The sequence below is a fragment of the Myxocyprinus asiaticus genome, chromosome 31, assembly GCF_019703515.2.
Source record: "Myxocyprinus asiaticus isolate MX2 ecotype Aquarium Trade chromosome 31, UBuf_Myxa_2, whole genome shotgun sequence".
Classification (NCBI taxonomy): Eukaryota; Metazoa; Chordata; class Actinopteri; order Cypriniformes; family Catostomidae; genus Myxocyprinus; species Myxocyprinus asiaticus.
Window position 1 is genome coordinate 30,341,328 of NC_059374.1, and position 11,038 is coordinate 30,352,365.

General features: G+C 36.3%; 1 protein-coding gene across 3 annotated transcripts; it reads right to left on the minus strand.

Annotated features, from left to right (window-relative positions):
* Positions 1–1,047: 1,047 nt before the first annotated feature.
* Positions 1,048–4,836, minus strand: LOC127422210 (serpin H1-like). Of its 3 annotated transcripts, XM_051665546.1 has the most exons (6): positions 4,731–4,836; positions 3,976–4,023; positions 2,750–3,363; positions 2,548–2,646; positions 2,097–2,329; positions 1,048–1,982 (listed from the first exon to the last, which is right to left on the minus strand). In XM_051665546.1, the coding sequence occupies exons 3-6, from the start codon at positions 3,330–3,332 to the stop codon at positions 1,680–1,682; spliced, it is 1,218 nt and encodes a 405-aa protein (XP_051521506.1). In that variant the 5' UTR covers positions 3,333–3,363; positions 3,976–4,023; positions 4,731–4,836; the 3' UTR covers positions 1,048–1,679. The 3 variants fall into 3 exon arrangements, with proteins under 3 accessions (XP_051521506.1, XP_051521507.1, XP_051521505.1); XM_051665547.1 differs by lacking the exon at positions 3,976–4,023 and having other exon boundaries at positions 4,731–4,817; XM_051665545.1 differs by lacking the exon at positions 4,731–4,836 and having other exon boundaries at positions 3,976–4,723.
* Between the last annotated feature and the right edge of the window lie 6,202 nt (positions 4,837–11,038).

An 11,038-nucleotide genomic window follows, 5' to 3' on the forward strand; every position in this document is an offset into this window, starting at 1 on the left:
TGTCTTAATATTTTGATACACAAATATTCATTCATGTGGTTGTTAATGTTATAAAAATGATTGTGTCGTATTCAGGTTAGATAAGATGATTAGGAACCATAAGTTTAATCAAAGTTGACCCAAAATATTAATTAATATGCACCTGTGAGCAGGGCCGCATTAAGGTGGCTGCCTTTGAGTAAAACAAAGTTTTGATCCACTTTTGGCCCTTTGTAGCCAAAAATGACTAAATCAGGGAAGTCTTGACTGCAGTTTTGTTATTTACCACAAGATGGCCATGTTATAAAGGCGTTTGGCACATACTGTGACCCTGTACATATCGATGTTATATTACATTCAGAAATTTGTTTGATCGTTCCTCTTAAAATGGGAAGCTTTCATTTTCACACCACACATTTTATATAGTCTGTGTTTCCCTGTTGACTAGGTTTCCAGATTGGCTAGTTATATGGTTAGGAAAATCTGTACGTTGATTGTTTTCTGTGTTGTTGCCCTCTCCTGATTTTCTCATCTCACCATGAGAACCCTTGACTCCAGCCTCTGATCCCTCCTTTGTAGACTTCCACAAACCTCATTGGTTCTTTCAGATTACATAATGGATCTGCTATGTAAAACTGCTTTCCCACGTCTTTATAGAGGTTTATGATTCAACAAAGTCAGTGGGGGGGTCTTTTTTTGAGGTCTTTTCATAAATTTTTCATGTATACACTATTTTGACAGCACTTCACAGTGTGGGGTGGAACGCCGACAGGGGGTGCTGCGGCACCCTCAGCACCACTACTTCCCGTGGCTATGACACTTTACACCCTCAGTGGAATCAACACATTAAGCTCCACATTCCAGCCCTAATTTGAGGAATTTGCCACAGGAAGCCATGCGGATAGACTGAGATTAACTATTAGGAATAACAAAGCATTTTTTGTGCTTTTATCCACCATTGGTCATGGTCGCTTATTCAGGGTAATGTGACATTTAGCTATGTTTTCATTTATTTATAAGATGGAAATCAAAAAAAAAAAGACATCAACACAAACTTTTTTTTTCTTCAGTTTATTGGAAAAAAAACATGAGACAGAAGAAAATTAAAGAGAAAATTTCAGCACACTTTCCCACATGGTAAATTTTTTTTTAATCATAACATGACATCTGACAAATTAAAAAGTTTAGTTGACAGGTATCAGTTCAGGAGTCAAGGAGTGAAATCATAGAACCACAAATTGAGTTTGATAAACGCTTATGCCTTTTCCCTTTAAACATTAAAGATAAGGCAAGACCCTACACAGATGTCACATACAAGCGGGATTCTGTAAGCGCACTCATAAATACCACAGCCTAACATCAATGGCACTATACTTAATATAAGCATAGTATCTGATTGAATGAGCCACATGAGATTATTGATGTCAAACCTCTAGGTACATTAGTGGGGTTCTAATTTCTCACTTTAGGATTGAATTGCTCCTGATGTATTGTTAAAACTGGCATTTACCCAGACTTTAAACACCTATCTCCTTGAAATTATGATTTTCTTGACATTACTGGCAGAGCAGTTCACTTAGATTATCCATACACAGATTATCCATTGGAATGTGCACATGAGGTAACAGTCACACCATATAATAACAAAAATAAAATTTTAAAACACCATTAAATAGAATTCTAATTGCTCTCCCTGAGAACTACAATTCATCTCTCATTTTGTCACCCTTGGGCCGAACTAGCCTGCCAATGAAAAGGACGGAGTTGGTCTTGTTGTCTTTCACAAGGAAAATGAAGGGATGGTCAGCATAGAAGAGTTTGGGGTTCCTTATCTTCTCACTACCGTAAATGCTGGTATCAAATGGGTTGCCCTCTGTGTCCCACTCAAAGGCAGACGCATGGAAGACGTTGGCCAGGTAAAGATCTTTCTTGCCAGAAATGTTGGACAGATCTGCCTTAGACTTGTCCACAGCCTCAGTAAGACCAATTTCTCCAAGATGTTTCTGCAAAAGACAAGAAAAAAGAACCTCATAGTTACACATCAAGCATAATACGACTCAGGAAAAATAGTACTGCCCCCTAGTGGTTTAAAAACATATAGGAAATGTCATATTTACCTGGAGGTCATGGCTGACTTCCATGCTAACTTTAGGCAGAGAGATGGCAACTGCTCTCTCCTCAAGCTTGCTGATCCAGGTGTCCAGCTGTTGACGAGTAAGCAGTTTCTCCAGCCTCTCCAGAGGCTCCACGTGGTAGGGCATGATGAAAATCATGCTGGACTTCTTATGCGCCAAAGGCATATCCAACACAAATAGCTTGTTCTCTTTATCCTCATAGAAGCCATAGATACCTGTAAAAAGGCGACACTTAATACACCTTCATTTGAAAATGCATTAGTTTTGCTACGTTTACACCTCTGATCCACACTGGAACAACGTTTTCTTCTACAGTGAATGGGGAAAAAATGCGCTCAGTTACCACACACTTTGGAAAAGGATGACATTAGGTAACTGAGTTTTCAAATGGAAAAGTGTGGATGTGGCCTTCAAGACAAGCTGTTGGTTTTACCTGTGCGGTGCATCATTGGGACAGAGACAGTGTAGGAACGGGTAATCAAGAAACCACGGTTGTCAACCATCTTGTGGTGGAACTTCTCATTCCAGTGGGCTATGGAAAGAGGAACAAATTGTTTAGACAGTTTATATTGATATTCTTGGAATTATTAAGGAAAATACTCATTCTAACTAAAAAGGCCAACATTAAAACTTACGTTTGAAGAACATGGCATTGACGATCATAGCCCCATCTGTGTTTTTCACATCCTTGGTAACTTCTGGCAGCTTGCCATCAGTTGACTTGGCCGCCCATTCGTTGATTGAGTTAATGGCGCTTCTCTTATCGCGGAAGTTGATCTTCGAGTGTTCATACTTGTAGTGCTTCTTACTGTTCTTGACAAAGTCCTCTGCAAAGCTGACAGAGCTTGGACCGTAGAGCCTGTTGCTGATCTTCCATGTGACATTACGGGCCTGTGGGTCACTCACCTCAGAAAGAAGCTCAGACAGGCCTGTGTGGAAATGGTCATCTTTCAGGGCATCAGCCTTCAGAAGACTCTTCACCTGGGAAGCAGTGGAAGATTTGCCCCCCATAGCAACCATTCCCAAAGAGGAAGCCACCACCACAGGAGAGATGAGGATGTTCTCTAGGTTCTTCTCTTTGGCGACATTGTGGTAAAGATTGAAGGCCAGGTTCACGCTGGTGTCTGCCATGGAGGTTGCATGGCTACTCAGCTTATTGTCCTCGCCAGACACGGCCACAGCCAAAAGGCACAGGGCAATGAGTTTGGATACCCACATGCTTGCTGTGTGTTTGGGTTGCAGTGAAAGCCTAGAGAAGAGGAGGGGGAGGGCAAGCAATTGTGAGCATGCATGAAAGCAATTTACACATTTTCACCAATGCTACATTTTAAATATCTATATGTGTCTGTGTTAAAAACATAAAGATTGTTTGCCTGATCATGAATTTTTCAGTTTCAAAAAATTTCCTTTTGTATCTTGATGTTTATGTCATTGATTTAAATGCACTCTAAGTTGGTAAACCTATAGCAAGAAATCAGTCCTTTAGGCCATATTTTCTAGGCCAGACAAGTTATACAACAGCAACGTCGACAATGACTAATCAGACTGGAATGCACTGCTTAACATGTGAGCCTGGTTATTTTGCACAGGTCTCAACTCTCAACTCTCAGTCTTGAAATGTGTGCCAAATCCCTTTTAAGTAAATATCAGAGCACTTTGTTGCATACAGAGATTGTAGCAAGCATATTGAAAGTTTACGCCTTAAATGAGATTAAAAAACTATGCCTGAGGGTACAGTTGGTTGGAAAATAATATGTTATGTATGTCTAACCCTAAACCACAAGATACATTAGTTGCAAAGTCAGCATTGCTGTACTTTTTTTTGTTTCTTTGTATGTTGCTTTTTCATCATCTTGGATACCTTGATAGGTTTTCATATTCATAGTTGTCAACGATTGCGATTTTCACTCTGAAAGACAAGAGGTGCATTTGGGTAATCTACACAAAAATATCTTTATACATTTGTTAATGTGCAAAAAAGTCACAAAATCAGTGACTTGTACTCCTTGTTTCTCCCCTTTATTAAACAAAGGTTTCATTTAAATTCATGCACACAGAGAAAGAAAGAAAGAAATGTAGACACTTCTCATTGGCTACAAGAACTTAGGGGGGAACTTTTAACCAATCAGAATTTCCACAGTGTACCAGCATCTGAATTCCAGAGAAAGCATTGTTTCAGGGCTAACATAAAACCACTCCCTATGTGGAAAAAATGAATCATTCCCTATGAAATTTAGAGCAAATGATTGCATTTAAGATCCTATTTATCATTTTGCAAATTATTAATTTACGGAAATGCACAAATCTGGACAAATATGTAACAATAAGAAGATCCCCAATAGCACATTTAATAATAATAATAATTGTGCATTAAACGTATACTGAAATCACTGAGTTTTCCAGTTTTTGCTAATTTAGCACAAGATGGAAAAAAGTACAAAAATAACAAAAGATAAATGAAAAACCTATACAGAAAGAAACTTGACTTATTTTTCTTGCTCTCACTCAAAATAAATGTAACATTCTAGTTTATTTCAGACTGGGTTGTCTGTAAAAAATCTGTGAGCATTTCCAAACAAACATTTATGAAATGAAAGCATTTTCCCCAAGAATTACCTGAGACAACTGTTGTGCAAGCGGATGTGCTCCTCTTCTTATCTCGAATTCTGCTTGGCTGCTGAGCTGCTGCTTGCAGAAGCCTATATACTCCAGGAAAGAAAGTTCTAGAAGCTGGAGCAGGAATATTCAAATGAGGATGTTTGGCTTTCCTTGGGAAGTTGGGAGAGACCTCCCTCTGGATCCAGTGACCACAGCTCTGAAGAGCTTCCCTCCTCAAGGTCCTAAAGCCTTCTGAAATCTGCTAATAAAAAGCTAAACTTTGGAATCAAACTCCTGTCATCTTCATTAAAAATATAAAAAATGCTTATATATTTGGCATAAAGTGTATAATGGAAGGGAATAATGTCTTATTGTGTGTTACATTTTACCACGGCACCCAAAGTTGCGCTGCTGAGATGGCAATGAACAGTTTGCAGAGCAGAGTGTATTTTATGCTTAATATTTGTCTCTAGAAAAAGTGTTTGTGAAAACATTACACATATAACTTAGGAAATACAACAGAACCATTTTAGTAAGAAATTTTTCAGGGTCTTTTTCAACATTCCTTCTGGGTTGTTCTTTCGGGAGATGCACAGACATGCACTCCTGTTCTCCCATCCTCCCCCAACACTGCCACGTCAAACTGTGAATTCTTTTTCAGGCTGCGGGTGTGATGCAGGAATTGCTGCTATAAACTTCTCTTTAATCACTCACTGAACTTAATGCAGACTTTTTACAAATTTTACCATTGTGTGGTGATCAGTGAGTCATAAAAAAAAAAATGGTTACATATTTAAAGTTAGTCTTTTGGTGTGAGCTCTTTTGCATATTTCCTTTTTGCAACTTTTCACTTTTTCAACAAGCAATGCAAAAATCACAGTTCTCAGTTCATTACCTGTGCTCTGACCCCTGTACAAATGAAACCCACCTAAAAACTCCTATTCTGCATTGGAAAGAATAAAACAAGATTGTTTGAATGCTTGAATTATTTTTTTCTTTCTTTCTTTCTTTCTTTCTTTCTTTCTTTCTTTCCAATGAAGCTATTTTATTGTGAATATATATGGTAATGCATGCATCAAAGGAGCTCCATTAAAAAAAAAAAAAAAATAGCTAAAAGAACAGGAAAAAACAAAACAAATACATTTATCAGAATCTCTCAGAATTACTTTAAAATGTGCTTATTTTCTACTAGGTGTATGTGCTTTTTTTGCATTGACCACCTATGTGTGGTATGCAATCTCCAAACATATGATACTGCTTCTAATAACAATATGTTATTAACCAGAGAGTCTCTTTAAACAGCCAAGTTCCTCCAGCACTACAGTCTTGAAAGTGTCAGATTTATCAGTGTGAAACAGAGCCTCCATATAAACATGGCTCATTTTCTACAGTACAGTGGCACAACACCAAAATTTTGGTTATCTACATTTAAGGATATATTCATATGTTTCTTATTGAACTGCAGGAATTTTGCACTAAGGAGTCACTGAGTTATAGACAGAGCTTGAGGGGCTGTGCTACATGTGTGTGATGTAAGATGCGTGCAAAGTTACTGCTGATTTGCTGATGTAACTTAGAGCTGCATTGCACATGTTTTGGGGTTCTTATTAAAGTGGAAAAAGAGACTATTGAGAGAACCATAATTTATTGTTTGCAAAGCTAACCTAATGGTTTTTTGTGCAAAACTTATTCATTCATTTCCTACTTGAATTTATGCAAGTAATATAAAATACCATAATTTATTGGTACTTTAATTTACTAAATTTAATTAATTTTAATTTAGTAATGCTCATGTTGGTCTGATTATGCAGTAAAAATAAATAAATAAATAAATAAATATTTGTTGTAAGAGACATGCCTTCTCAATTAATCTCCATCTCTTAGGTTGCAGTTATCAGATTTACAGCACAACCCAAAAATGAAAACTCAACTAAACATTTCCTCACCTGTATGTTTTTCCAAACCTGAATGACTTTCTTTCTTCCATGGAATACAAAAAGGAGATTAGGTAGAATGTTAGCCTCAGTCACCATATACTTTCATTGCATCTTTTTCCATAAAATGAAAGTTAATTAGTGACTGTGAGACTGAACATTCTATCTCCTTTTGTGTTCGACGAAGAAAGAAAGTCATACAGGTTTGGAACAACATGAAGGTGAGTAAATAATGACAGAATTTTCATTTATAAAACTAACTATCATTTTAAAGGTTTATATGTTCACATTAAGATAACAAAATAAAGTTTGCACAAAACAAACAAAAACAGCAACAATCACTCCAATAACTGCTGCTCTTTCCTGAGTGCTGCCCTGGTTCATTTGTACAACAGATGAGAATCATTATATATTGATGTTGGCTCTTTCCTGACCAAATAGGTATCTTTTAAGTTTCAGTGTAATTATTCAGATTGCCTTACCCTTGAATTAGATTCAAAAAGTTGTAAAACTCTCAATTTATCTTTTAGCCAATACCATGTACACCACTAGATGGCGAACAAATAAAGCAGTTATCCAACAGTGTTAGATCCCAAATTCATGTGTAATACTGTATGTTCCTTGCAAATGACCTCATTAATCAAAGTGAAATTTTGACTTTGTGTGAGGTTTTCACTTATTTCACTTATTTATTCTCCCTTTATCAGACATCTGTACAAAATAGCACCTTTCCAAATCTGCATTTTGGAGATCTTTCATGACATGTTAATCAGAATCAGAATCAGAATTAGCTTTATTGTCAAGTATGCTTACACATACAAGGAATTTGTCTTGGTGATAGAAGCTTCACCTAAAACATGCTCAACCCAAAAATGAAAATTCTCTCATCATTTACTTACTCTCATGTCATCCCAGATGTGTATGACTTTCTTCTGCAGAACACAAATGAAGATTTTAGAAGAGTATTTCAGCTCTGTATGTCCATACAGTGCAAGTGAATGGTGGCCAGACCTCTGAAGCACCAAAAATAACGTAAAGGCAGCATAAAAGTAATCCATATGACTCCAGTGGTTAAATTTATGTCTTTAAAAGTGATATGATCATAGGCAAATTACAGACTGGGCCAGTGGGACCAGTGCCCAAGGGCCCTTGGCTACCAGGGGCCTGGGAGGGCCCTGGGCAGTAAGGTCTCGCGGCCCATCTAATTTGAAAATGAATATTGAATATAAGCTTGAATATGTGGGCCCCACAGCTTATAAAAGGCCCCCTCAGTAGGCCCCTGTGACTATGAAGGACCTCAGTCCTCTTATAGAACCCTTTTTCCTTCCTGTTTCTAATTACATTTTTCAAGCCACTCTTCAACCCTATAATGCCGCTTGTATCATATTTGATACATGACTTTCTAGAGCCTCTACCTCATCAGCATGATTAAAACTTAGCTGAAAAACCTGTTGTATGTTGTGTACTAGATGTTTACTGCCTCCTGGTGAAAGTTTCCATTCTCTTCTGGAAGAAGAAGACCTTGTAATATATTTTCCAAAATGGCTACCTTCACATTGTGATGTACTCTTCTTTTTAATGTGAAATCTTTGCTGATTTTGATAAAGTAAAATGAACAATAACGATTATATTTTTTACTGATATTTCAAAATTAGTATTTATTGAATTGAAGCAACATGTGCTTACTTCAAATTTCATGATTTTATAGACAAATCGTGTTGAAAATTTGTGTATCAAATACGATACAACAGGCTTTTGAGGTATATCTCTCAATCATCATTCCATTCCATTCATATCCACCACAATAAAAAAACCTTTTAAAATACTGACATATAATTTTTAAGACAAGATATATTTGAAGTGTGATTTCCCTCTCCGCTTCGGCGTATCGCGGTTCTCCCTATGGCCAGTCCGCCCCTGGCCCAAGGTATAATCTTTAGACACACAAACTATATACCATTCATTGCTATAACTGCATGTTTGCCCTACATTACAAAAATAACTTGGCTCTGGTGGTTGGGAAAAATAAGATTTTTATATTTAATTTTGTGTGGTACAAAAGTACTTATTTAACTAGATACGTAAAGTTTGTAGAGACAAAATAAAATGTTGGTTTGACAAAACCTTGTCTTAAAGATTTAAATTGTTTTAAAAAGGGTATAAATAGCGTAGAGGGATGATCACTTCTGAGTGGAATGCTGATGAGTTAGAAAAGATATGGCAGCGCAAGCCAGAACTGCCTGAACACTTTGCCGAGTTTCACCAAACCCTTGCATGCTATAAGATGCTGTAAGAGCCTATTTTTTTAATTCTTCAGTATTTAAAGTGTTTGAATTTAAAATATTTAATAATCTTTACTGCCCATTTAAATATATGCACCTTTACACATTTTGTTACATGCTTGTTTTTTGTTTTGTTTTTGTTTTTATGTATGCATAATTTGTTGTATTTACAAGTACTTACATTGAGTTTACATATGTATAACAAATGCTAAAATAGTACTGTCTCTTACAGAACAGTGGCTGTTCAGCGAATAGTTGAGTGGTTTCTTTACCACGTCCGTGCTGTGTGTTTGAATTAATCTGTCTGTAAATAACAGAACAGGTATAAAAAGAGACTTAAATAAATAAACAAAAATGGATTGTGTGGATCTCAGCTTTAAAATATAATTCAGTCTAAAAGATAATTGGCCTGGGGGCCCTTGTTAGTCATAATCCACCCCTGGATATGATAGGTGTGGGTGAGAAACAGATCAATATTTAAGTCATTTTATTATAAATCTTCAAGTGAAAGTGAAAGTGGAGATTTATAGTAAAACAGGATTTAAATATTGATCTGTTTCTTACCCAAAGTGATTACATCACTTCAAAAGACATATATTAAAACACTGGAGTCGAATAGATAACTTTTATGCTGCCTTTATGTGATTTTTGGATCTTCAAAGGTCTGATCTCCATTCACTTGCATTGTATGGACCTACAGAGCTGAGATATTTTTCTAAAAATCTTAGTTTGTGTTCTGCAGAAGAAAGAAAGTCATACACATCTGGGATGGCATGCGGTGAGTAAATGATGAGAGAATTTTCATTTTTGGGTGAACTGTCCCTTTAAGGTGCAAATGTGCTTATCCACAGAAGAATAGCCATTTAAATGGAAATATCATATCTTCATGAGCAATGATTTATAAAATATAAATAACAGCATCAGTAAAGAGGAGCAATCATTCAACTGTCCCATTAGTAATATGGTACTACTAGCTACTAGCTGAACATAACTGATTGGTATTTGAATTATTATAGGTCACATTTTGTAGTCCAGATAAACTCTCAAAACATATATCTACACTTCCTGGTGAGTTGAAACTTATTGGAAATAACAGTCACTATTCAGATGCAACAGTATCCTCTGAGTCATGCAAATAACTCAAGTAGGCCAACAAACAAATGCATCAAAATACATTCTTTTGACCTTATCAGTTATATGGAAAAGCGTGTTTCTGTTTTCTCTCATGGTCTCTCCCCACTTCCAGCATCTAACACTCATGTCAAAGCTTGTTTTTTTAGATAACTAAACAGCTGAATGCAGGGACTAACAGCTGATTAGAGATGATAGGCCATTTTATTTGCACAGGGCCTGAAATGTCAGGAGAAGCAATTACCCTCCAACCTGAGCAAACATGCTCTCTCTCTCTCTCTCTCTCTCTCTCTCTCTCTCTCTCTACACACACACACACACACACACATTATTACACACTGCTGGGGATCACTGAAGTTTTCTTGTATGACATAGTAATGACAGTCTCTAAGTAATATCTAGTAACTGTCAAATGCATTACACCTTTAAGGGAACATTGAAAAAAAAAAATTAAAAAAGAATGCAATTTTTTAATGAAATAGTATAAACTGCTGACAATAAGCAATAAAGGGAAGAAAGTTATTAAAAAGAGAAAAAACACGTTACAGAAATAATAGGCCTATACGTTGCTGAAATCAGATTGAATAGGGTTTCAAAGTTTTCTAATAATCCACATTTCCCCATGTTTTGGAGGTCATTCTTTCCACTATATGTTCAAATTCTATTTTAAACCATGAAAATTGAGGTTTCTCTTTGACCACTTACAATTATGAATGTTATTTTATAATAATAATAATAATAATAATAATAATAATAATAATAATAATAATAAATACATTTTTATTCTAAACCAATATCATTGAAGAGTCAACAAAGCTTTATTTGCATGATTGTCAGCATTTACAATATTGCCGTATCATTCAGAAGGATCTTTAAACTGGACAGTAGGGCGCACTAATAGACAGAGAAGCGTTTAGCCACACCCACAATAATTTACCCCCGCCCACAACCAATCGTCAGGGCTGCTGCTGTCTCACTG

Coding starts and splice junctions, on each gene's coding strand:
- LOC127422210 (XM_051665545.1), bottom strand. CDS start 4,043: ATGCACCTCTTGTCTTTCAGAGTGAAAATCGCAATCGTTGACAACTAT. Junction 2,647..2,749: donor CAATGCCATGTTCTTCAAAC/GTAAGTTTTAAT, acceptor CTCTTTCCATAG/CCCACTGGAATGAGAAGTTC. Junction 2,330..2,547: donor CCCAATGATGCACCGCACAG/GTAAAACCAACA, acceptor GCCTTTTTACAG/GTATCTATGGCTTCTATGAG.